The sequence below is a fragment of the Zootoca vivipara genome, chromosome 13 (assembly GCF_965207765.1).
Source record: "Zootoca vivipara chromosome 13, rZooViv2.hap1.1, whole genome shotgun sequence".
Classification (NCBI taxonomy): Eukaryota; Metazoa; Chordata; class Lepidosauria; order Squamata; family Lacertidae; genus Zootoca; species Zootoca vivipara.
The window spans coordinates 41,056,062-41,083,072 of record NC_142596.1 but is presented as its reverse complement, the minus strand read 5'-3'; the positions used below and the strand labels follow the sequence as shown (position 1 = coordinate 41,083,072).

Here is a 27,011-nt window from a genome sequence, read left to right as displayed (position 1 = left end):
AGAATAAACCGGGGGGAAACAAAAAAATCCATTTTTTTCAGCTGGGAACAGCCGGGAAAACGGGGGTTTCCCGGGGAATACGGGAGATTTGGCAGCTATGAATGAAATTAAGTGATAGGTAACATGTTGCAGCTGCCCTATGGAGGTTCTCTGGTTCATCACAGAGGTGAAAAGCTGAGGATCGGTGAGAGGCAAGAAGCCATCACCGAAGGAAAGGTTGCTCTTGGGCAGCCATGCCCTCCGGATGTTTTGGACTGCAACTCCCATCAGCCCCAGGCAGCGTACTGGTGGGAGTTGTAGTCCATCCCTACATACACCCACTTACAAATCAGCCCATGTACACTTTGTGCAAACCCCTACCAGATTCAGGGCTCACCCTATGAACCTCCTTCCTTCCCCCCCCCCTTGCTCTGAAGAAGCTGGTAGCCGCCAACCCCCAATTCCTGCCGCAATTCAGTTTACAAAGAAATGAGGGTGATCCAGCAGTTTGGCCCCAAGGCACACGCCCAGAAGGCTAGAAGGGTGTGCAAAGCCCCATGGTGCCACACAATGTTTGTATCTAATCCTGTACCCACAGGCAGGGCCCGTAACTCAAAACCAGCTTCTTTCTTTCCAATCAGAAACTGCTTAGACCACATTCTCCAGAAGTGTTTAAAAAGGGTGGGGTTACTGCATTTGCTCAAGCTCTGCTAGATTTTTTTTTATTTTTTTATTTGGTGGTGGTGGCAATTGCAAAGCAGAAATATAAAGCTCAGAACCAGTGGACAGATCGGGGCAACTGAATATTTTCTCCCATTCTTTCTGGAGAAGCAACTTTAAAAATAAAAATAAAAGATGCCTCTGTTAAATTTCCTCCTCTCTTCCCCTGCCTGCATCTGCCTGCTGTGCCTGGTCTTCTTCTTCGCATCGCTCTATTTTCCAAGGAGCTTCAGAAAACCGACTTTTAAATTCCCACCTGGTCCGATGCCTCTCCCAATCATTGGCAACCTACATTTGATGGATATGAAAAGGCAGGACAAATCCATATTGAAGGTAGGGAATAAAATTGCTTCATATAAGTTGTGCTTTTGGTCCCATTGTGCAAATTCAAGAGAGGATTAGGGAAGAGGGAGAAGTCTAATTTGGTTTGCATTCAGAGGTGAACTTAACCAAATTCACACATTCCAAAAGAATGTGCGAACTGAAATCCACACTTTTTTCTACATACTTTTATTCCTTTTTGCAATGCAGTTCTCCAGCTAAGCTACCGTTATGCATGCATATATTATTGAAAACATACAGGAAAGTATTGTATTTGGCTGAATCGCATGCAAAAATGTGTATATCTGTCAAAACTGCATACAAAAAAATCTGTTTATTGGGAGAATTTTTTTTACTAAAATGCTGCTGAATTTGTGTAAGGATCTTCTGCAAATTGCTACAGAAATGCACAGAACTGAATTTGAAATTGGGAAACTGAGAAACCGAGAGAACTGATAGTTGACGGATTTGCCCATCCCTAGTAAAGATGTATATTTCTGGCATACATTTGTTTTAAAACAGTTGAGTAAGATAATGCTGTGCTTCAGGAGAAGCACCAATGCAATCACACGTTGGTTCGAGTTTAACACAGTTGTTTTCTCTTTATGTGCACATTCTCTACGTATTTCATCTATTTTATTTATTTTTTTACTTTTGTGGAATTACTCTAGAGTAAACAAGGAGTGGGTTGCAGTTGTGCACTTTGAAATGGGTCTTCCTGCATTACTTCCACCAGCCCCCCCATTCAATAATTAATTGAAATTGCTGTAACTGTGGGGGCTTTATATATTAATTTGACAGCTCCCATCCCCTGCTTTAGCAAACAACTGATGTAAAGAGAACTCACTAATTATGTAACATGCATTTGGCTCCAAAGAGGCAAAGTGTTTGTTTATATAATCCTTTTTGAATAGGGATGGCGGGGGAGAGAGTTTGCCTTTAAGGACAAACTTACATAACTGGCATTTTCCAAAAGAGTATGAGAGCCAAAACACAGCCACTCTTCAAAATTTGCAGTTTTCCAGATTTTGCAGTGGACTTCACCAGCCAAATCATGTGCAGTGGCCAGGGGCCCAGCAGAGGTTCCTGTTTATACCTGCATTAAGCAATGTGTAGGCACTTAGGCATTCAAGAATGTAAATACAGTCGTACCTTGGTTCTCGAACACCTTGGTACTTGTACGTTTTGGCTCCCGAATGCCGAAAACCCGAAAGTAAGTGTTCCGGTTTTCAAATGTTCTTTGGAAGCCAAACGTTCGATGCGGCTTCCATGGCTTCCGATTAACTGCAGGAAGCTCCTGCAGCCAATCAGAAGTCGCACCTTGGTTTTCGAACAGTTCCGGGAGTCAAACGGACTCCCGGAACGGATTAAGTTTGACAACCAAGGTACCCCTGTCTTATTTGTACTAAAATGCTGTTACGTTTTCATGAGGACTTTTTTTTAAAAAAATTGCGAAGTAATATGGAAATGTGTAGAACTGAAGATCAGAAAAATGAGAAACTAAGAAAAACTGAAACTGACAAGACTCTCTGGTCCCCAATGCAGAGCAATTGGTTATTCAGTCCATCCTTCGTGGGCAAAAGTCTTCTCCAAATATGTAAATGTCAAAGAATAACTATTCATCAGAAGCTGAGTTCTCAACTGCCTTCCACTCCAACAGGATGCCATGCAGCCTGTTCTATCCAAATCTCCAAGAATGCTTCAGAAAACAAGATCCATCTTCATGGAGGGAGGAGCTGATGATGTTATTCAAGTCATTCTCGTTTGCCTCTGTTAAGGTGTAGGGATTTGAGGGCGATTCGGTTCAGTTCACATTTAAAGACAAACCAAGCAATCCCTACTCTGAAACAATACGTGAACCGAAACAGTTACCCTTCAGAATTTGAACTTCTCCAAATTTTTCAGTCAAGGAATGGGTCCCAAAAATGCATGTACACACATATTGTGTGTGCATAAGAATGCATGCATTAACAAGCAGAAATACCCCAAAAAATGCATTATGTTGGAGGGAAATGCTTTGTCCAAAGTGTAAATTATTGGGCAAAATTATAGGAGAAATTTGCAGCAGCAACAAGACCATTTGAAGGTACTTTGTTATAACCCCTACTTACCTTTCAGCTTGCTGAGAAATATGGCCCGGTGTTCACCCTCCATTTTGGATTCCAAAAAGTAGTAGTGCTGACTGGCTATGAAGCTGTGAGAGATGCCCTTGTGACCTTCACAGAGGACTTTGTGGACAGGCCGCCAATCCCAATATTTGAAGAGATTCAGCATGGAAATGGTAACCAACTGTCATGGACTGGCTGGATACAGAGGAATGGGGGGGGAGGCACCAGCTGGTGAACCCCCAAGGGAACCTCCAGGGGTAGAAGGCTCAGAGCCAGGGGGTTGTTGGTGGGATGACAGGGAGCAGAATGGGAGGAGGAGGTGTCAGAAACGGCAACAGGGTTGAGTGAGCAGGAAGAGGCTGTGGCAGAGAGCAGTCCAGACCCAGAGGCAGGAGAGGAGGGTGGTAGATGAGTTAGGCTGCTGGAGAAGCCAGTCAATCTCCCCCTCCTGCTGTGACCAGCTCCCCTCTCCCAGAACACGCAGAGAAAAGAAGAGGGTGATGTAAAGAAAGACAAGACGAATGAGTCTTAGGCTGCTGGGGAAGGAACTGGGGAAGGAACCTTAGAGAGTGATGGTCAGTCCTTGCAGCTGTTTCACTGGGGCAAGAGTTGCTGTGGTCACTAGGCCTGTGCTGTTTTGGTTTCTTTGACTAAAGAGTTCACTGACAGTAGTGGGTTTTTTTTTTATTCCTGACTCCTCCTCCAGACATTGACTAAACACAATTGCCTTAATTCTTGCTTTTATTCAAGTCCCTTATAAAGTTGTGGCATGCTTTTGTAAGGCAATCAGCAGCTTGTGAGAAGGAGGGGGACTTTGATGTTAGGATGCTTGGAAGTGCAGGAGGAATGTCAGGTGGTAGAGGAACCAACCCCCACGGCAGGTCGCCAGGAACAGATAAGACAAGGAAAAGAAAAAGAGTTTGGATTTGATATCCCACTTTATCACTACCCAAAGGAGTCTCAAAGCAGCTAACAATCTCCTTTCCCTTCCTCCCCCACCACAAACACTCTCTGAGGTGAGTGGGGCTGAGAGATTTCAGAGAAGTGTGACTAGCCCAAGGTCACCCAGCAGCTGCATGTGGAGGAGCGGAGACGCGAACCTGGTTCCCCAGATTACGAGTCTACTGCTCTTAACCACTACACCACACTGGCTCTCACCTTACCATCTGCTTTTTATTCAACATTTACAGAGAGAGGCTTGGGAATGCAGCCTCTTGGAATAATGACATTATCCCAAGTGACTCTCCACCTCCCCTTCTCTCCCACTTCCTCATTCGTCAATAGTAGCACCCCCTCTATGGTTGCCACTTAGGGCCATCTGTCTTTGAGCTCTTTGCTCTCCTATTTTTAAGGCTCGCCGGGTTCTGGGAGATGGTGGGTCTGGAATGCTTTCTAGTGATAATGTGTCAGCCAGCTGCTCCAGCTCTGCCTCTTCCTCCTCTCCCATTATTTCCCAGCTTTCCCCCTCATCTTCCTCTGAGCTGTGACCTCCCTCAAACTTCTGTTGTAATTCTGAACTGTTTTCTTCTTCTCTGGAAGGGTCAGGCTGGGAAGGCCGTCTCCACCATTCCTCCTCTGCCCAGTCCCTGACAGGGGAATGGGGAAGATGAGAAGAACAGTGGTTCTGGTGATAGATAGATAGATAGATAGATAGATAGATAGATAGATAGATAGATAGATAGATAGACAGACAGATAGACAGACAGATAGATAGATAGATTTAGGGAAGTCTGATGTATCTTTAAAAAAAAAAACCCAAAGCATTTCACAGAACTCTTCCCTGATTCAAATGAGCAAGACCAAGTCTTAATGTCTACCCCAACAGGGGTGTTTTTTTCCACCGGAGAGCTGTGGAGGACTACCCGAAGATTCACCATGGCCAGCATGCGCAATCTTGGCGTGGGGAAGAAGCTCATAGAGAAGCAGATTAATGAAGAACTTGGTTTCCTTGTAGAGGACATTAAATCTTTTGAAGGTGAGTTTGGAAAACCTAGGGCAGGACCAGCTGCACAGATATAAGATGGGTGGCACCTGGCTTGCCAGTAGTACATGTGAAAAGGATCTTGGGGTCTTACTAGACCACAACCTTAGCATGAGTCCACAGTGTGATGCAGCAGCAAAACAAAACAAAAACCTAATGGTATTTTGTGCTGCATCAACAGAAGTGTAGTGTCCCAACCAGGAATGTCATAGTACCACTCTATTCTGTCTTGATCAGACCTATACTGGAGTCCTGTGTCCATTTCTGATCACCACAATTTAAGAAGGATATTGAAAACCTGGAACATGTGCAAAGGACGGCAATGAAGATGATAAAGGGTCTGGAAACCAAGGCTTATGGGGTAATTGGGTATGTTTAGCCTGGTAAAGAGAAGATTAAGAGGAGATATGAAAGCCATCTCCAAATAAAGGGCTGTCACATGGAAGATGGAACACGCTTGTTTATCCTGCTTCAGTGCCTAGCACCCAATTACTGGCTTCAAGTTACAAAAAAGGAGATTCTGACTAAACATTAGGAAGAACTTTCTGACAGTAAGGACTGTTTGACAGTGGGACAGACAAGAGGTGGTGGACACTCCTTCCTTGGGGGGTTTTAAGCAGAGGTTGGATGGCACCTGTCATGTATGATCTAGTTGAGATTCCTTCCTTGCAGGGGGTTGGATTAGATGACCCTCAAGGTCCCTTCCAGCTCTACAATCCTATGATTCTAAGTCAGAGTGACTGCTCAAAATACCCAACGTTGTCTGATCTTCCTGCAAACAAGCGAGGATAAATGCTCAATGAACAGATTGTCCCAAGTCTCCGAGGTGTGGGTGCCCCTAGCACACATGTGCATGAGCATTAAAACACCAAGTTGTGCCCAGCTTACCATTTCACACCCTGCAGCTACTGAGGGATGTTTTGAACCACTGATAATAGCATTGATCCAAGACAGGAGGTGGTGATAATGGGAAAACTGGCTCGTTTTGTGGCAAGGATCGTTGCACTAGTTGGGTTCTTTATCCCTTCCAACTCTATAATTTCCCTGGTAATGGTACCGAAACACTGCTGCACTTATGTGCACAGCGAGCAACTGGTTTTATAGGAAAACCATACTGGAGAAATTATGGACCCCACAGTTATCACTCCCTCCCTCCATGAACTTTTCTTCCCTCTTGACTTCTATGATTCTGTGATTGACTTGGCAAGTGGCCGCTGTTCCACTTTGGAATCTCTAGCTACTGATCTTCATTTATTGTTGCGAACAATGAGGTTTCAACTCCTGGCTTCCACCAGAACTTGTCCCTGTTTTATTCTCGGTTTCCTCCATTTAGGTGAACCTTTCATTCTCAGAACCTTTAACACCGCCCCAACCAACATTACTTTTGCTCTGCTGTTTGGAGAGAGGTTCGACTACAAAGACCCAGTATTCATCACTCTCCTAAGACTCATAGACGAAGTGATGTGCCTTCTTGGATCTCCATTCTTACATGTAAGAAAACTTTGTAGCTGCTAATTTGTACACTTATGGGGTAATAAACTGGAAGGAATTCCAAACTAGATGTGCTGAGCTGATTCCCCATTCAATAGAAAGTAAGAATGGTGGGTTTATTTATTACATGAAAAAGAGTGGCATTTCCCCTGGGAGCTGTAGTTTGCTAAGGGGGCCGATCTCACAGTTACCTGCACCCTTAAAATGGTGTCACAGTGCCTTAAATACATGATGCGGATGTGACCATAGTCTAATACTCAGTTTCCCCCTGTTCTACGTCCAATTTGCTAGCCATTGTGGTCTAAATCACAGAGCCTAGGGCTTGCTGATCAGAAGGTCGGCGGTTCGAATCCCTGCGATGGGGTGAGCTCCCATTGTTTGGTCCCAGCTCCTGCCCACCTAGCAGTTCGGAAGTACGTCAAAATGCAAGTACTTAAATAGGAACCGCTGTGGTGGGAAGGTAAATGGTGTTTCCGTGCACTGCTCTGGTTCGCCAGAAGCGGCTTAGTCATGCTGGCCACATGTCTGTGGACAAACACCGGCTCCCTCGGCCAGTAAAGCGAACTGAGCGCTGCAACCCCAGAGTCGTCAGCGACTGGACCTACCTTTACCTTTACCTTATACCACGTTAGTTCTCTTTAGCATGTAAGATACTCAAACTTGAGTGTAAGACATATTCACACAATGTGTTAGGTCCCATCTACATCATACATTTAAATCACTGCTATGGCAGCTTTCAGTTTTTGTGTGAGAGATTAGATTTCGTCTCAACTGCTTCTTGGGTTACAAAGCTGAAGGTTAATAGCAAATCCATGCAAAATCAGAATGCAACACACATTCACTTTGGCCTATAGATACCTGATCCAAGAGAGGGGAATCCAAGACTATTATAATCCCAGTCCGGGTTAATTCTCATTGGAATCCAGGGGGCTCCAACCTCTTTTCGTCACAAACAGTCCTGTTTCCGTTCCGCTGCAGTTCAGTTCCCCCAAATACTATTTTAATCATCTTGCTGTCTACCATTTAACACAGCTGACATATTTTTTCTCTATGTGGTTAGTTACAAATTTAAGCTAATTGGTGACATTTCCCCCCTATACCATTCGTTTCAATGCAAAGGCCATTTATTTTGATTCTGCTGAAACACAATTTAAATCGGGCAGGGGTGCAGAGTGTCTGTCATCAGTTACATACCGTTTGCAAACTGAAAACAGCAACAACAGCAAATACTGTACCAACTGGTATTCGCTGGATTGATTTCCATTTCGCACGTGGGTTGAATAAGCAGACATCAACCATTTCTGCTTCTGTTTCGATTTTCATTGGAATTCTCTGACATCCCAACTCAGGAGCAATCCTTCTTCCTGAAGACTCTGGGGAGGGGTAAGACAGTCACAGGAATATCTATTTCCTTGGACAATCCTTTCCCCCAACACAACCCTAGTGAATGACTTTTGTCTACATTACTTTTCAAGGTAACTAACATTTATTTCACCCCCCTCCCCAACATTTCCCCCTTAATTTCCTCCTGACTAGCTGTTTAATTTCTACCCGTTCCTTGGATTTTTTTTCAACACTCACAAAATTCTACTGAAGAGGATCGAAGACGTCCGCCTCATTATAAGGGAATACATCAAGACAAGCAAGCAAGACATCAACGCCAACAACCTCAATAGCTACACAGATGCATTGGTCTTCAAGCAACGAGAGGTATTTTGCTGATTCAGGTTTCAGGAGCTCAGAAGTCCCCTACTGCAGGGGTTGGGAATCTCAAACCCAGGGGCCAAATGCGTCCTTCTATCTGGCCCTTGGCACTCTTGCCAGGCTACACCTCCTCCTCGGACCACCTCACACTTTCCACCAGCCCTATTGTCCACCATCTTTGAATGGTTTTGCCTGGTCAGAAGATGGGGCGGAGTCTGTGTACAAACTAGCCTACTGTACAAAAACAAGCAATACAGTCATGGCTCTGCCAGCTTTCTGCTCTGGCCCCATCCACTACGGGCATGAGAGCCAGTGTGGCCTAGTGGTTAGAGTGTTGGGCTAGGAGCTGGGTGGCCAGAGTTTGAATCCCCACTCAGCCATGAAGCTCACTGGGTGACCTTGGGCCAGCCACTGCCTCTCAGCACAGTTGTGGGGATTAAATGTGTATGCCACCCTGAGTTACTTGGAGGATAGATGGGATAGAAATGTAATAAATAATGCAATAATAAATAGATAATGTGGCCCTCGAAATGTTTCTCCAGAAATGAATGCGGCCTTCAGTCTGAAGTCCCAACTTTGGGACTTCAAAACACCCAATCACCTGTCATCCTTGTCCCCGATCCCCACACCTGTTGGATTTGGCCTGAGGCTGGATCTAGACACATCAGAAAAGCATTTCAGGAAAACGCATTGTAAACCTCAAAGCGGGAAATCTTGTCGGCAAAAGACGGAACTCCACAGCGCCATCTAGTGTCACGCTGTTATAACACGTATAAAACGCTTTTCCTTTACTAATTTAGCTGAGTCCTGAGAGGCTATGATCCAATTAAGAATTGGGCTTCTTGAGCCAAAAAGGCCCCTCACCCCCAGCCTCTCTAGTCCAGCATTCTGGTCAACAAGACGAATCTGTGTGTCAGAAGTCCACAAGCAAGATGTGATACCCCTGGTTGTGTTCCTTAGCAACTGAGTGCCAGATGTATATATTTCCACCGATACCTGTGTTATTAAGTAGAGTGAGAGTATTTTTGTCTTTAATTTCAATCATGTGTTCTACCACCTCCTCAGGATACGACTAAGCGAGAGAACCTTTTTAATGATGACAACCTCATCGCTTCCATCCTGGATCTTGTCATGGCTGGAACAGAGACCACAGCAACAACATTACAATGGGCCATTCTGCTGATGATGAAGTACCCAAAGATTCAAAGTGAGTGGCCAGTTCATTCACAGTCTCCTCCTCCTGCTACTGCTTCTAGATCAGGTATCGGCAACCTCCGGCCCATGGGCCAGATACAGCCATGGAAGCCGTTTATCCGGCCCATGGGCCGCCTGTGAACCGAGCCACCCACTCGGTAAGTCCCATGTGTGCTGCGGTAAACCGGCACAACGCGGCGCGGGGACTCACCGAGCGGCGCCAGAAATAGCAACTATGCAGCTGCAGAATCAGAGAAACAGAGAATCATAGAGTTGGAAGAGACCACAAGGGCCATCCAGTCCAACCCCCTGCCGAGCAGGAAACACCATCAAAGCATTCTTGTGGACATGCGCAGAAGCCATTTCTGGTGCTGCGCTGCCCATTTCCAAAATGTCCGCAGCCCCAGAATCGCTTCTGCGCAGCTGCGGACATGTGCAGAAGCCATTTCTGGTGTTCCGGACATGGGCAGCGCGGCACTGGAAATCGCTTCTGCGCCTGTGTGGCCCATGTCCGGCCCACGGACGATAGTCCGTGGGAATCCTCCGGCCCATGGGCCCACGGAAATTTCTAATGCGTTTCTGACCAAGGAATTTTGACCCCAAAAGGATAAAAGAAATCCAGGAAAACCTGTGGATCAGAAAAAGCACAACAAATTAAGGTTTTTACTAAGGCTGCTTATTTGTTTACAGTGCTACATGCAAGTCCAGCTGTTTTGGATACCTGAATCTGCGGTGTGTACTGCAGTGTGAATCTGTGGTGTATTCCTCATGTTTGGATAAGTGAATTATCCAAGGCTGGAGTAGCTGCAGGTGCAAGGAATTTAATTGCACCCTGTTCTTCGGTTTTGTTGCAGAAAAGGTTCAAGAGGAGATTGGGCGGGTTGTGAAACCAGGACACTGGGCCACATACGATGACCGGAAAGACATGCCCTATACCAATGCAGTGATCCACGAGGTGCAGAGATTTATCACGCTGTTGCCGCATGTCCCACGCAGCACATCCGTTGACACGCATTTCAGGGGCTACTTTCTCCCAAAGGTACCTTCTCCAAAGGTGCATGCCTGATTTTGCATGCTGAGGGCACTTCATTTCACTTTAGCATTGTTCAGTTAACTCTAGTCAATTTTAACACAGCTGAGCTGCTCTTGGGCATGACTTGTGTTGTGTTCTCCCTTTCCACCTGCAGGTTCCTCACTTGATGGCAATGTAATGCCATGCTGACCCTGACATGCATGTGTGAATGAAACACATGCTTTCTTGTGGGTCCATTCACACATGCAGCTCATCAGGGGTTGAGGCCATATAACGCCGGTCTTGAAAGACCTACATTGGCGCCCAGTATGTTTCTGAGCACAATTCAAAGTGTTGGTGCTGACCTTTAAAGCCCTAAACGGCCTCGGTCCAGTATACCTGAAGGAGCGTCTCCACCCCCATCGTTCAGCTCAGACACTAAGATCCAGCTCTGAGGGCCTTCTGGCAGTTCCCCCACCGTGAGAAGTGAGGTTACAGGGAACCAGGCAGAGGGCCTTCTTGGTAGTGGCGCCCGCCCTGTGGAACGCCCTCCCATCAGATGTCGAGGAAATAAACAAGTATCTGACTTTTAGAAGGCATCTGAAGGCAGCCCTGATTAGGGAAGTTTTTAATGTTTGATGTCTTATTCTGCTTAATATTCTGTTGGGAGCTGCCCAGATGGGCTGGGTATAAAATAATAATAATGATGATGATGACGATGATGATGATGATGAAGGCAACATGCATGTGGGAACTAGCCCTTGGTCAAGTCATGTTTCATAGAATCAGAGAAGTATATAGTTGGGAGGGACGACGAGGGTCATCTAGTCCAACGCCCTGCAATGCAGGAATCTTTTGCCCAATGTGAGGCTCGAACCCACGACATCGATATTAAGAGTCTCACGCTCTACCGACTGAGCTATCCCAAGCTGCCATCCTGTACTGGCCCTAAGAAAGGCACCATAGGTGACTGACTAGCAGAGGGCCTATGAAGGGGAAACTGCAGTCTATCTTCTGTACAGTGGTACCTCGACTTACGAAGATGATCCGTTCCGTGGCGCTCTTCGTAAGTCAAAGTCTTCGGTTGCCGAAGCACCCGTTCTGCACATGCGCGAAGCATGATTTGCCGACTTCGGAAGTCGAAACCTTCGGAAGTCGAGTCATTCGGATGTCGAGGTACCACTGTATATCCGTTCCCTGCTGAGTGCATTTGTGAATGTTTGTGTTTGCCTGCCCGCCTTTACATCCTCAAGTTGGAAGATTCAGGACAGATAAAAGAAAGTACATCTTCATGCAACATAATGTTAAACTATGAAACTCTCTCTCCCCTCCCCCCAGGAGGCAGGAATGACCACCAACAAGTTTGTTAAGGGTGCTGGGAATAGTAGCTCGGGGTGGGGTGCGGACTACAGTTCCCAGGATTATTTCAGTGGAAGTGAGTGTGCTTTAAATGTATAGTGTGTTTGTAAATTGCAAACTGGGCAGGTTCCCTTTAACAAAATCCTTAAAGGATAAAGTATTTTCCATTGCCTTATTACATCAGTGCAGGAGCAGTCCTGGTCAATGAGACAGCAATAGTCAAGACTCTAAACCTGATTTTCTCTCATCCCTGCTTACAATTTCCACCACCTCCACCCCATGCTGTCTGATCCAGGGAACGATGGTGATTCCTTCGCTCACTTCAGTGCTTATGGATCGAAGTCAATGGGAGACCCCTCACGAGTTCAACCCTAACCACTTCCTTGACGCCGACGGGAAGTTTGTCAAGAAAGAAGCCTTCATGCCTTTCTCCTTAGGTACTTAAAGGGGTTCGTTCGTCTTGGTGGCATAAATCTGTTGAAAAATTATCAGCCCCCCTGTGCAGTGTTGTGATGGGGCAGGAGAAATGTTCCCTTCTCTGCAGCTCTGGAGCCCCCTCTCGTGGTCTGGAACAAGTAACTGCCTTGTATTGGGAGGAAGGGGTGTGGTTATTGCCAAAGCATTTATATGGCCCTATATGCTGTTCCAAGTGTGATCTGTTTGTATCTCTTATAATTCTTCCAACACCCTTATAAGGCTGGCCAGCCCTTTGAACCCCATATTGCAGATTAGGCTGAGGTGAGGGATGACTGGATCACTCTATTTATAGCCAATGCCAGTTTTGCATGTACAGTACATTCACAAAGGGCCTTCTTATCCTGTTTCCACACCATAATGAGATTTTGAAAACTGCATTGTAAATGTACTTTTCCCACAAACATAGTCTTGTGTGCGTTTTACCCTAAAATGTTTTTTGTAGGCATTTCCCCACCCCATAATATATGCATTTTTGAACACAATTCTTTTTAATTGTGCCTTTTGGTACATTTTCTAAGCTATGTCACACGATTCAGAGAAGTGCAAAGGCGGGAGGGATCTTTTCAAGGCGTGCCAGCAGTCAACTCCCAATTCTTTTTTGGTTTTGCAGGGCGCCGAAATTGCATCGGCGAGAGCTTGGCCAAGATGGAACTTTTCCTGTTCTTCACGGGCCTGCTGCAGAAATTCACTTTTCAACCGCCACCAGGGCTTACGGAAACTGACTTGGACTTGACCGTTCCTAAGACGACCTTCACTTTGAGGCCGCAACCTCAGCTGACTTGCGCCATTCCCCGGGAGTGAAAAGAGGACATTGCGATGAGATAATCCACACACAAGAAGGGGGTAACCCCCAGAGGAAAAAACCTCAAGTAGAGCATTCCTTTTGGTGGAGCAGGAACTGATGGATCAGTACCTTAGCAAAGCTAGAATTGCCATGGGGTGTATGCTTGAGAGGAAAATGCAACTGGTCCCAAAAAACGTGACTTTTTCCATGCTTGTCATACTTTTAAATATACGCGTAACAGCTTAAGCATGTGGGAAAGCAAGCTTTTGCTAAAAGGGTGAATTCGATGTTAGAGATCACTGCGAAAAGGATTGTGAAAATAAAATTATAGGTACCATCATGCCTTTATACAAACCTATAGCGTGCCCACACTTGGAATACTGTGTGAAATTAGGGTTGTTGCACCTCAAAAAGGATATTGTAGAGCTGGGTAAAGGGCAGGAAAGCACAACCAGGGTGATTAGAGAGTAGAGGAACTCCCCTGTAGAAAAAGAGGCAGGGTGTTTGGGGCTTTTTAGTTTTGGGAAAAAAAGGAAAGTATTCAAAAGATCTTAGGTTTTGTTTCCCTTAATCGTTGCTGCTTCCCAGAGGCGGGATACAGTGGTACCTCTACTTACGAATTTAATGGATTCCAAATGCACATTCGTAAGTCGAAAAAAATTGTAAGTCGGATCCCATAGGAATGCATTGGGAGAAAAAATTCGTAAGTCGAAGCAACCCTATCTAAAAATTCGTAAGTAGAAAAAATCCTATCTAAACCGCATCCAAGATGGCGGACGGAGCTCTGTTCGTAAGTAGAAACATTCGTAAGTATGCAGCACTCAACACCAAAACCCTTTCTCACTTCCCAATTCAGAGACTCTGCTGCCTCCCTGCTGCTAGTCTAGGTCACAGCAAGAACTTTCCCACAGCCTTTTCTGCTAATAAATTTACACTCGGGGTTCTAAAATCCACAATTACTGAGTCCATTTTGTTCTCATATTCTGTTGTCCCAGGACTACACTTCCTGCCTATTTTGGATCTAGAGTCACATTAAAATTTATTAATGGAAAAGAGACTAAGGAGAGGTATTCCAGCCCCTTGGTTACAGGTTCACAGCAGATTCAACAATACTGAAGATGCTTTGGAAAAAAAACAAGGAACAGAGATTATGATGGTTGTAAGAAGCCACATGGAGAAGAAAGGTTTATCGTACTCCCAACATCTTGTTTTCAGATCATGATTTATGGCTTCAGCCAGGGTAAACTTATTTGGGTGGTAACCCAGATGCTTGTGTGCCTTGTCTATTCAGAAAGTGGGGGTGATAATCAGATTCCTCATCTGTGGAAGCAAAAGAACTGGGACATAAGCAGACAACACCCTTACCCTAACCAAACCAGGGTGGCAATAGTGAAAATGAGTGAAAAAGGAACCCTTCTGTAAGGTGACAAAATTCAAAAACTATATTTATATAAAAAAAGAGGCTGGATGGCTATCTGTCGGTTGCTTTGTTGCTGCATGCCTGTGAAGTGTTTAATGAAGGGAAGAGGCACTTCACAGAGCCGTTTGCCATTAAGAAGTTCTCCTGGGATGCCTATCACCTATGCTGCTCACTCACCCACCTGACATTGTTTTCACGCTGGAGTTAGCATGACGACAACCTTGCATTTTTATGTATATAGGAAGATAAATAAATAAGCTAGCTAAACAAAAGCTTTGACATTGGCATGGTTTGCATCTGCCACGCCAAGTATCAGGTGAAGCCATGACAAAGTCATGTTTCAAACCGCCAGCTTGCTTCAAAATGGCAGCCAGCATCCCAACGTTGACAAAACTTGCCACTCCCACCTCAGGAATCCTTGTGCCAAATCTGACAATGATCTCTTAAGAAGTGTTGAAACACATAGAGAACAAATAGACAAACTGTTCCCCAAAATATAGAGTAGATAATTTATTATTATTATTATTATTATTATTATTATTATTATTATTACCATTACAAAACCTCACAACATGCATTCTTGGCTGTCGTTCTAACCACCACCCTTTCCCTAATTGGATGACCAACTGAGACATTCAACAGTCAGAAAAATACAATGGTTTATTGAGTTTGGAGACTCCAGTTTGTTCATAACACTATGAAGATTTTGTTCCTCTCCTTTGCAAAACGCTAATGTGGGTAAAATATATGTTTAACCAGAAACAGGAGTTGATATCCAACCAAGTCACACTCAGAAAAGCCCCACACAAATCAGTGGACTTATATAACTGAAATTATTTTTAAAGGGACTACACCGGCCAGCATTGGATCCCACCCATAGCTTTACACGATATCGAAAGAATGTGGGCTTCTATTAATGCAGAGCACTTAATCAAAATCACAAACTAGCTGGGTTCATCTTACCAAGGACCAGAGGTAGTATTCTTTTAAAAAGATGAATGGCAAAACCTTCCCAATCTTTCTTTGGAGAGAGAAATAAAGGGAGAAAGAAGGGTAGAGGGGGGCACACACCATATGAAGAAGGCAAGCCATTTTTCACGTGGCAGTTACCAAACAGTACAGCTGGTTTCCATCAACATATGTCACATTGCCTTGGTCCCATTTCTAGTGCCAATTTCACATGACTGAAAATTCACCTCAGCTTTAAAACCACATGGATCTGTGTCAGCGATCATGGGTTCTGTGCTTCCATTTTGCTCCTTGGCTTCTTAGCCTAGGAGGAGGACAATTGGCACCTCTATTTGATACGGCACCCAGACTACAATGTTTCGCCCTTCTTTATGAGAGATGGTTTGCAGCAAGCGTTTGAATTGCATTTCCTTGAAAGGCTCCTGAGATCAGCCCAAAGCTTTTGAAATGCACTCAATTCTTTACAGGCCTCTGGGCAAGCCGCAGCTGAAACAAGCAATTAAGGAACGCAGTGCTACTCTCATTCAGATGCTGTCTGATCATACTCAAGTGCCTAATTGTTTTTTTCTAGATCAAACTGGGGGATCAATCAGGCACGTGTCTGCTGGATTTTGGAGTCACTCACGCTGCCCCCCCCCCAGTTTTGGATGGCACAAATGTTTGAGGGAAAACACAAATCGGAATGAAAACCCAGCTGCCTGAAAGGTGCACTCGTTTTCATTGAAGGATGTGTGGATTCATGAAGACACATTTGCCATCCCGGATATGGAGCCAATAATGTTCCATGAAGTCCTCCTTTGCTGTCTCCGTGTCCTGTTAAAACAATGACAACATTCCTTAATAAAAGCTGGTCAGGTGATGGGAGTAAACTTTCTGCCCAATACCCCGGTGCAAAAAGCAACTAAAATCTGAGTGAGGTTTTGCCTATATTCATGGTTACATAAAAAGGTAAAGGACCCCTGACTGTTAAGTCCAGTCATGAACAACTCTGGGGTTGCGGCGCTCATCTCGCTTTACTGGCCGAGGGAGCCGACGTTTGCCTGCAGAGTTTTTCCAGGTCACGTGGCCAGCATGACTAAGCCGCTTCTGGCGAAACCAGAGCAGTGCACGGAAACGCCGTTTACCTTCCCGCCGGAGCAGTACCTATTTATCTACTTGCACTTTGACGTGCTTTCGAACTGCTAGGTTGGCAGGAGCTGGGACCAAGCAATGGGAGCTCACTCTGTTGTTGGGGGGGGGGGTTCGAACCGCCAACCTTCCGATCGGCAAGTCCTAAGCTCTGTGGTTTAGACCGCAGCACCACCCGTATCCCTCCAGGAAAACACATATACAGTTGATATTTCGTCAGTTGGTAGAGCATGAATCTCAAGGTCATGGGTTCAAGCCCCACATTGGGCAAGATTCCTGCATTGCAAGGGGTTGGACTAGATGACCCTTGTAGTTCCTTCCAACTCTACAATTCTATGATTTCAGAATATTTTTAAAAAGTATTATACCTGGAGGCAACTGTTTCAGGGGCAGCGGTCCTTCTGGTTTACGTTCCTTTTTTCTAATAGTGATCTAATAAAAGAAATAGGAGACAATGGATTTCTTTTAATTAACTAGTTTTATATTTGATATAAATATCAAAATATAAAATGTTGAAGCAAATGGTGAACATAAAAAAGCACACTTAAATATGAATACATTTTACAAAATTTGAATAGGAAGAATTAAACTAAAAACAGGGAGCCCAGGTTCCAAGATTTAACTATGTTTGGTGTGAAGAAGTACATTCTTTTGTCTGTCCTGAATCTCCCAACATTTCAGCTTCATTGAATGCCCACAAGTTCCAGAATTAGGTATGAGAGAGAGGGAGAAAAACCTTTCTCTATCCACTTTATCCATGCAATGCATGAATTCCTTCCTCAGCAGGGAATTAGTGGCCATTGTAACAAAGAGTCATGTTTTAGGAAAATTTGCCAACAGATAGCCACTCACTTAAAGAACTTGGCCTGCGTTAAATAGCTCCTAGCTTTTGCGATTTCATCCACAAGTTTCTTTAAATCATCTCCTTCAAACAAGGGGAAAGCTGGATCCTGAAAAAAGAAATAAGAATTCATGTGTTTGGATGGGTGGAAATTTATCGGTAAAGAAAATAAAAAGTTTTTACAAAATGATGTAGAAATGTAGAGAACTGAAAAGCAGAAAAATGAGAGAAACCAAACTGGACAGATCTGACTAGCTCTAATCTCACCTCACTTTTCATAGGCACAACTATGAACCAGAAAATTAGAGAATTGATACGTGTGTCTATCTGCAGATATGCCCTGTGCTTGCCTTGCCCTCTTAAATTGGTTCATCTATGTGTACATAGATGGGACGCGGGTGGCGCTGTGGGTTAAACCACAGAGCCTAGGGCTTGCCGATCAGAAGGCTGGCGGTTCGAATCCCTGTGACGAGGTGAGCTCCCGTTGCTTGGTCCCTGCTCCTGCCAACCTAGCAGTTCGAAAGCACGTCAAAGTGCAAGTAGATAAATAGGTACCGCTCCGGCAGGAAAGTAAACGGTGTTTCCGTGTGCTGCTCTGGTTCACCAGAAGCGGCTTAGTCATGCTGGCCACATGACCTGGAAGCTGTACGCCGGCTCCCTCGGCCAATAAAGCAAGATGAGCGCCGCAATCCCAGATTCGTCCACGACTGGACCTAATGGTCAGGGGTCCCTTTACCTTTATGTGCATACAAACAGGTAGTGCCCCTGCTTAAATGGGCAAGGGGAGGATCCGAGGGAAGCCTATCCCGCTCTGTTGGCTCCGCTCCCTGACACAGCCCAAGTCCCCCCGCCTGCATCCCCATTTGTCACAACGGGGTGCAGGCATGCATCCAGTGCCTGATAGGCGGTGGGGATTTCTGCCCCCACCACCTATCAGGAAGGGCACGGCAGTTCCAGTTCCCACGTCGGGGTCCCAGTGAAGCCTCTGCTGTCCCACAACAATGACACATCAAGGGGGGGGGAGCAGACTTGTCTTTTTTCTTAAAATAAAAAAGTGAAGCGGGATAGAGATAGAGAAATGACTGTTCCTGAAGGGGTATGGGAATGTTTATGATATTTATTTATCTTGTTTTTCTATTGCAACCAGGGAAAGCTGATTTAAGGGGGCATATGGCTTCATAGAGAATTCATAAAATATATGTTATAGGAGAAGGTAATGCTGAATTTGTCAGGAGGAAAAGGGAGACTTTGCTCATGTATGGTGATGGGAAAAATAAGAAAGCAAAATGTTTTTGAAGTCTGGTGATAAAGTTGATTGAGAACACTTTTCCAGTTAAACCCTAAACCCAAACCATTGTAAAATTTACTGGATTCAGTAAAAATGGTTATTACCCTGGATAAGCACAAGGCAGCTTCACATGTAATTACAAATGCTAGAAACGTATTTGCTATATTATGGAAGGGTAATTTTTTTTATAAAAAAAGCAACTAATAAAACAGAGTTGATTAAGAAAATATGGGATCAATCTGAAATGGCTACGCTTACAGCAGTTGAACACATCAAAAAAATAGGCATTGGCATTAGAGAGATGAGAACCTGTGATTCAAAATATTTTTAAAAGTCACTTGGAGTGACTTGGAGTCATTTATAGGAGTCTATAAAGGTTAGGTTTTTTAAGTGGATTACTGCTGGTAGAGACAAACCACATGTGCGTTGTCCCACTTAAGTGTGAGCAAATCACATACAACTGTGTACATGTGCGGTGCCGGGAAATAAATAATTCAGACCCAGAAATGGAGGGGGGGAAGCTGGCGAGTCCTCGTCGCTCACAAGAAGACCCTCCCTGGAGCCTGAAGAGGATGTCAGTGAGGGCAGAGGAAGACCCAAAGAAACCAGTCATATTCCTATGTCAATTTGTTTGTGGTTGGCAAAGCCAGAAGGGAAGCCTCTCCTCCCACAAATAACTCGCCATGTGAAACTGCTCAAAAAAGCAGAATGAGCAATGACCCACCCACGTGGCTGTTTGTGCTTATGAACTGGCCAAAAGCAGGCCCGTCTTAGCCATAGAGGCTAGTGGCGCGGCGAACCATGGCGCCGGAGGGCGCTGGAGGGCGCCAAGTAAGTGCAGGGTTCCGGCAGTCTGGCCAGGACTGCGCTCCACGAGCTGAGAGGCTGTGCCGCGTCTCTCTCCTTCTCTGAGGACTCCGCGCTGCACCTCCCTCTCCTTTCCCCCGCGCTGGACTCTGCTCAGTCGAGCTTTGCCACCAGCGCATGCACAGCGCCCAAGCGGCTCTTGATGGTCCCGTGGTGCGGACGCTGGTGGTGAAGCTCGACGGAGCAGAACCCAGCGCTGGGGAAAGGTGAAGGAGGTGCGGCGCGGAGTCCTCGGAGGAGAGAGACGCAGCGCATCCTCTCAGCCCGTGGAGCGAAGGGCAGAGGCGGGTGCCCGGAGCCACGTCTCTTTGGCTGGGGCTCCTGCGGGGCGCAACCAGCCAGGCTGATGGCTCCTCCTCCTCCTCCTTCACTGCCACCTCCTCTCCCTTGGCTGCAGGAATCGCCTCACCCGCTGCCCGCCAAGCCGCTGTCGTCAGGCAGCGGGTGAGGAGGCAGCGCCCTGGAGCCTCGCAAGTGAGTGCGGGCGGTCTGACCAGCACTCCGCGCTCGGAAGCCAGCCCCCAATCTGGATATTGCTTCCATTAAAAAGAAAAAGAAAAGGGGGGGAGGTAGAGGGAGCGTCCGCAGGAGCCCCAGCTAGAGAGACGCGGCTCTGTGCGCCCGCCTCTGACCTATGCTCCACGAGCTGAGAGGCTGCACCGCGTCTCTCTCCTTCTCAGAAGACTCCGGGAGGGAAACATGGGGGGGGGGCGGGGCGCCAGAGGGATTTTTGCACCATGGCGCTGGATACCCTTAAGACGGCCCTGGCCAAAAGGCACTCTCCGGAGATTTTCTTTCTTGAATAACAGGGAGAAAAAAACCTGTTATTTGTTGACGGGTTGGGGGTACATATCAAGATTCCCATGCTTGCCTTAGCAGCTCAAAGGATCAGACAGACTTTCATGGTACAACATGGGATCCCATGTGCCAGGATTCGGAGTGCAAAATAAGGTAGAGATGCTACATCAACTCAACGTACATCCTCGTCCTTAAAGCCTTCTGATAGTAGCCGATGTGCTGCCATCTGTCCGTCCACATCCCCATGGCACCGATGGTAGCGCCCACCCGTCTGAAAGGCCAGTTTCTTAAGAAAGTCATTAGCTCCGCTGTGAAAGACAAGAGGGATTTTGGGGGGAGGGGGGAAGAGTTCTTTGCATTATCTTTCAAATAGGTTTGGATGTTATCATCACATCTCTTCTAAGAAAGTCATTTCAATGTGGGTGACATCACTGCTATGTTGCATCAGCCCTGCCCAGAGAAATAATTCACATTTGCTTGTAACTTTGGGTTTCAGATCAAACCAAGTCCCTGGGACCATTAAGAGTGAGGTTCGTTCTTGGCTTTTGTTTAGTAAGCACAAAACAAGTAGTTAAACATTTAAATGAATGCACTTTATTAAAATAATATTGGACCCCTCTGGTTTTCTATTCACCCATATCTCACTGTTAGCGAGCATTCTGAGCATGTTCAGGCTGCCTGGGTTTCTCCCTGACCCCGTAAAGGTATGCCTCTCTCTACCTGAAGGAGCGTCTCCACCCCAAAAGTTCTGCCCAGACACTGAGGTCCAGCGCCAAGGGCCTTCTGGAGGTTCCCTAGCTGCAAGAAGCCAATTTACAGGGAACCAAGCAGAGGGCCTTCTCGGTAGTGGCACCCGTCCTGTGGAACGCCCTCCCATCAGATGTCAAAGAGAAAAATAACTACCAGACTTTTAGAAGACATCTAAAATTTTAATATTTAATAGATTATTTTAATATTCTGTTGGAAACAGCCCAGGGTGGCTGGGGAAACCCAGCCAGATGGGCAGGGTATAAATAAATTATTATTATTATTATTATTATTATTATTATTATTATTATTATTAATAATTGTTATTGCTAGTTCTGTGTACCTTGAATTTTCCCAAAGCCTGTGCATGGATGATACAGTTTGAGGAAACTTTGGAAACCAGTGCAGCTCCAGCCCTAACCTTAGGGACCATGCAGTTTTAAGTGGGAATGGAAGACCTCGTGGAAATGGAGAACACTCTGTTCAATTGCCAGTTTCATCCATGTTTTCCCCTATGTCAACCCAAAATAAGATTAGAAGGCCAACTTTTTTTCCCAGCAAAGCAAAGCAAAGCATACCTGTCTGAGCAATTAAACGAAATAGTGTGGATTATAATTGCTCGTTTTTTCAAAAGAATTTCAATTTCTTTCAGGACCAAACTGCAGCTGGTGTCTGGTTTTCCATCAGTCAGAACATACAAAGCCTCAACGTCCGGAAGGCTGAAAGCTCTCTGAAAGAGCAGAATGGCATAACCTATATAATCAAGCTATGCAGAAGCACACTATGGTAAACTATAGTTCACCCCACAGGCAATCAGGGGAATAATTGGCTCTTTCTAGCTGTCTATGCTTCACAGCTTTGTTTGCACAATGCTAAACCTAACACTTCGAATGGCTTAGTCACTGCCCTTCCTCCAAGCTCAACATGTCACAAACAAAATGGTGGACTCTCATTTGGAATCTTCTAGGAGGTGGAAGCTTCCAGCAGAACAGAGATGGAGCCACAGTAATAGCTGCATGCCAGCTAGAGGTCTCCAGTAGGGAGACACCCGCTCTCTGCCACAGGGACCCTGGTGCACACAGAATGCTCTGCCCTGCTTAACAAACCCGCAAAGCCTTGAGAATGGATGTATTCCCATGAGCGTGAAATGTTGACAGCCACTGCACAGCGTCATGGCATGCTTCGTTTGTGGCCTCCACAAGGCACTCCTGCCAAACGTCAACATCTTCGGCAAAGCTGACGAGACTGAACCTGATGAGAAAGAGGTGTGTCTGTCAAAACATTAAGCCAGCTAAGGCTGCCATATCAACCACGGAGCTGAGAAAAGCCCAGCTTTCAACATTCAACTGGGATGCAAAATCTGTTGGGCAAAAGAAAACATTTAGCTCCACCCACAAGCTTTTTGCTGTGAAATCTGGCTCTTTGTATTATCTAAGCTGGTTACCTAATGCCCAGGCAGGTGTTCCCGAGGCTGTAGTTAATTTTCTGCTAGAAACAAAACCACTGGGTTTGGTCTGGACATTAAAATGGAGGTTATCATTAAACATGGCTGATGACACCCAGCTCTCGCTCTCTTTCTCCTTTTCATCCAACACAGGAGAAGCACCAGGGGCCTAATCCACTTCTTTGTCCAGTTTGTCGCAGGATCTCCCTCTGCCATTTGTGTGGTGGCTATTGTGTGGTGCTTGACCTTGCTATGGTTAACTGTTGGTCGCTGTATTCAGGGCCCGGTAGGAATTTGCCCAAGGGACACATTGGCTCTGTCCTTTGGTTTCACCTATCTCATAGCAATTGTTACAACTTTGGTGGTTAAGGCATTGGGTAAGTCTTCAGTGGAGAGGAGGTTGTAGCCTGCAGGTGTATCTCATTAAAGGGATCCAGGAGAAGCTGCTTCTGTCCAGAAGCCCAGGTGGGGGCTACGGCCATAGCACTCCTCAAGATGGCAACCCTGCAAGGGGTACCTACTTGATGTGTGTCATTAGGTCCTCTTTGCCTTGGGTTGACCCCAAACAGTAAACCTCAGTAGGCTGCCTAGGTAAAGGGACCCCTGACCATTAGGTCCAGTCGTGACAGACTCTGGGGTTGCGGTGCTCATCTCACTTTATTGGCCGAGGGAGCCGGCGTACAGCTTCCGGGTCATGTGGCCAGCATGACTAAACCGCTTCTGGCGAACCAGAGCAGTGCACGGAAGCGCTGTTTACCTTTCCACTGGAGTGGTTCCTATTTATCTACTTGCACTTTGACATGCTTTCGAACTGCTAGGTTGGCAGGAGCAGAGGGACTGAGCAACGGGAGCTCACCCCGTCGCGGGGAATTTGAACCACCGACCTTCTGATCGGCAAGCCCTAGGCTCTGTGGTTTAACCCACAGTGCCATCCGCACCCCAGTGCCCAATGCCTTGCCAAACCCTTTCATCTGTAATCAATAAAGTTGTGGCCTGATTTGACCTAAGCTACGTGTCCTATGTAGTCACTGGCGTTGGTCCTGGGGGGTAGGGGCGCCTGATTCACGCAATGATGCTTACCTCACTAAGGCTTGCACAAGAGTGTTAAAAGGATATTGCGCAAGATGCCTGCACTGATTAAAAACCAAAAGGGGGGGGGAAGGATTATTTATGCCGTGAAATTATAATCTCCTATGGGAATCTCCCACACGTTCTAGGTGGAGAACTGGAGATAACAACCCCTCCTAACAGAGTTACTGAAATTGAAACATGCCATCATGCAGTAGCTGGTGGAAACAGGCATGGTTGTATCATTTGGGCTGCAGGAAACAAAATGTTAGGTTGTGTTTAGGCAAGTGTGGGGAATCTTTGGCCCTGTAGATGTTTCCAAGTCCCATTAGCCCCAGCAAGCATGGCCCCAGATCTGCGCTTAGATGAGTAGACCGTACTTGTGGCATCGCACCCTACAGAATACCATAGGACAACCACCCTCCCTCTACTACGTGCGAAGCAGCAACAGTCAGTTGCTTCAGACATCTTGTAAATACTCACATGTTTGCTGAGGCCGAGGCTTTCCCTGACTCCTAGATTGGACCCTGTTTTATGTGTTCCTCTGTTTTAAACACTTTTATATATATGCTTTTACACAGGTTTATTGGTTTAAGATTGCATTTTCGTTTCAATGGACGTTTTCATATTGTACATAGTATACACTGATTACAAGATTTCTGAAATACTAACTGGTTTGGGAATGCTTTTTATCAAACCTGAAATAGCGGTGTGGCCTTAGGGGGTCAGCCACAAAAACATCACCACCTTGGACAAAAAGCTCAACCCAAAAATTGCCAATGAGTTTCTACACCAGCAGTGATTGCAGGTGTACAGTGGATTAGTTTTACTCATGGGATCTTTTGCAGAATGGGGAAATCTAGATCAAATGTAAAATAAGTCTTGTGGACACCTCAAAAAATCATGTGCATGAGCAAAACCAATTCCTACAATAAACTCCCACCTGGAAACACTTTCGGAGACATCTCTTGAGAAAATCTTAAAAGGACCAAAACACAAGCCAGTCACTACATGAAACTAAATCAACATTTAAACCTTTCTGAGAAGAAACACTTGAGGAAAGCCATATGAGAGCATTTGAATATCCATAAGGGGGCTACTTTGGTGGTAGAACAAGTTGAAATCCCAAAGCAGGGTCCTCTCAACTACTCCTTTTTTGTAATCTTAAATTCAGTTCTCCACATTTCCGCAGCAATTTGTGGATTCTTTTTTTAAAAAAATTCTCAAGAAAATTCTTCAGCATTTTAGTGCAAATTTCACCTTATAAACACATTTTTGTATATAGTTTTGATTAATGCACATATTTTTGGAAGCAATTTCTCCTATTATAATGGATACTATTTTCACAAATATATTCATTTTTGTGCATGTTTTCCCCTAATATATGTATTTTGGTAAACAATGGATGGAGAACTGCATTGCAAAATTTGGATATGTGTGAATTTATAAGCATGGCTGTGTTTCAGTTTTCAAATTGTTTCGGAAAGGGCAAATTCAAAAAGTTCGCCATTAAATCTGAACTGACTTGAGTTTCTCCCTCATCTCTACCCAAGTGTCTTAAGGCCACCTCTGCACCTTCCTTACTTCACATTATTCTTCCTCAGCTGTTCCCAGATAAGGGAGGTGAGCTCTTTTGTGACCTCCTGCAAGGAACGGTCCATGGAACCAGACGTATCAATCAGGATGCAAACGTTCGCTTCCAAAACGACACCAAACAATCGACGACTGCCTTTTTAAAATAAAAATAAAAATAAAATGGTGAGCAGGTAGGCTGCACATTCAGATGGGTGTGTGTGTTTGTTTTTGTGGTTATAATGCCACTGCTTCTGTCCTGATTTGTAAGGTTCCTTTCACCCCGCAACACCCATAGTTTTTGTAACACAGTCAGGGGAATTCAAGGCCACTATGGGCTGAGCTGACATGCATTTTACAAAACACAAAACTCAACTGAGTGTGTTTGTGCACAAATGATGTGGGGGCGGGTGGAACTGAACAGCTGCGGGACAGTGAATCCCATCCCTAGTCACCACCACATCTAGCTTGTCTCTCAGCTCAATAATTAAACTCAAGTGGCCTTGCACTGGTTATCATTTTCAGGTCTTCATTTTTCACAGTTTTTTTTTAAATGACAGTGATAATATTAAATAAAAATAAGCTTGATGTGAGTTATGGGCTATTCAAACATCGGAAGCTGACATACAAAGAATATCACTTCTCCTTTGTAATTTCTGTCTCAAAACTATTGCAAAGGCAAAATGTTAGCTACTCTCATGCATTGTCCTTGTTCCAATGTCTTAAAAAAGGGGCAGCATCGGCCTTGCCTTTTGGTCACATGCTGCTTCCCATGAACACCTCTTCCATACTGGAAGAGTCAGCTCTAGGGGTGTGGCTGCAAGAACTGCTGCTGCCACCACACACAAAACGAAGCTTTCTCTCCGTTAGGTTTAGAGCAAAGATGTGTCCTTTAGGGCTAGTGGGCCAAGGAGATCAACAGTCGGAGGAGCCATGGTCAATGACAGGCAGAGGCAACTAATTATAGTTTTGCTCACATCCTCCTGCCTGCTGAATTCTACAACAGACAACCCTGAGATTACAGAGAAGGAATGTGTTATTAAAATGTGACACCAGAGAGCGCTGCAGAGCAGCGAGCCCCCAGCAAAGAGAAACTGCTATTAAACATTATAGAACACTAGTGTCATTCAGCCCGTTAAGTAAACGGGCGCTAGCCGGGCGGGAATGGAGGGGAAGCCCTGGGGGGAGGCAAATGGCGAAAAGCCCCCGCCGCCAAGCCAGTCCCTGAGCTGAAGTGCGTCACGGCTCCGGGAAGGCAAACGGCGAAAAGCCCCCGCCGCATCGCACTTCGGCTCGGGGACTGGCTTGGCGGCGACGGGAAGAAGGGGAGGAATTCCTCCGCCGCCAAGCCAAAGCCGGCTTCCCTCGGCGCCCGCTGCCGCTTCGGCTTTCTGGGCGAAGGCAAGCAGGCGGGCTGCCTGCCCGCTTGCCTTCGCCGAGGAAGTGCTGCAGCCGCCGAGCTAAAGCGGCAGCGGGCACTTCCTCGGCGAAGGCAAGCGGGCAGACAGCCCGCCTGCTTGCCTTCGCCCAGAAAGCGCCTGCTGCCCCTTCGGCTTCCTTGGCGAAGGCAAGCAGGAAGACAGCCCGCCTGCTTGCCTTCGCCGAGGAAGCGAAGTCCCATGCCGGCGGTGCGCAGCAAGGCGGCGGGGCGGAGCGCTTCTCTCCCCCGCCGCCTCGCCGCGCACCTCCGGCATGAGACGGGGCTTCGGAGACTGAAAGGTCAAAGCGGAGTGGCCGGG

At 45.9% G+C, this 27,011-nt stretch overlaps 2 protein-coding genes across 10 annotated transcripts in view; one reads left to right on the top strand and one right to left on the bottom strand.

Moving 5' to 3' along the window:
- The first annotated feature begins 725 nt into the window (after positions 1-725).
- On the top strand, positions 726-14,074 carry LOC118093197 (cytochrome P450 2W1). Its single transcript, XM_035132117.3, has 9 exons — positions 726-1,032; positions 3,139-3,301; positions 4,954-5,103; positions 6,443-6,600; positions 8,137-8,310; positions 9,370-9,511; positions 10,353-10,537; positions 12,165-12,306; positions 12,957-14,074. Exons 1-9 carry the CDS (start codon positions 835-837, stop codon positions 13,145-13,147), a joined length of 1,503 nt encoding a protein of 500 aa, XP_034988008.1. The 5' UTR covers positions 726-834; the 3' UTR covers positions 13,148-14,074.
- A 1,117-nt stretch (positions 14,075-15,191) lies between these two features.
- VWA3A (von Willebrand factor A domain containing 3A) overlaps positions 15,192-27,011 on the bottom strand; it is a 50,095-nt gene continuing 38,275 nt past the window's right edge. For all 9 annotated transcript variants that reach the window (XM_035130788.3, XM_088657361.1, XM_088657365.1 and 6 more), the window contains 7 exons: positions 25,285-25,429; positions 22,295-22,439; positions 21,767-21,918; positions 20,623-20,749; positions 17,500-17,597; positions 17,016-17,079; positions 15,192-16,332 (listed from right to left, as the gene is read on the bottom strand). In XM_035130788.3, coding sequence (XP_034986679.2) covers positions 17,031-17,079; positions 17,500-17,597; positions 20,623-20,749; positions 21,767-21,918; positions 22,295-22,439; positions 25,285-25,429 — 716 coding nt within the window. In that variant the 3' untranslated portion in view covers positions 15,192-16,332; positions 17,016-17,030. The remainder of the gene's footprint in view (positions 16,333-17,015; positions 17,080-17,499; positions 17,598-20,622; positions 20,750-21,766; positions 21,919-22,294; positions 22,440-25,284; positions 25,430-27,011) is intronic.

What these genes read in the sequence shown, in the direction of transcription:
- LOC118093197 (XM_035132117.3), top strand. Translation starts at nt 835, where the DNA reads ATGCCTCTGTTAAATTTCCTCCTCTCTTCCCCTGCCTGCATCTGCCTG. An exon ending in AGGACAAATCCATATTGAAG is followed by an intron (nt 1,033 to 3,138) that starts GTAGGGAATAAA and finishes CTTACCTTTCAG; the next exon opens with CTTGCTGAGAAATATGGCCC. An exon ending in CTTCATGCCTTTCTCCTTAG is followed by an intron (nt 12,307 to 12,956) that starts GTACTTAAAGGG and finishes TTGGTTTTGCAG; the next exon opens with GGCGCCGAAATTGCATCGGC.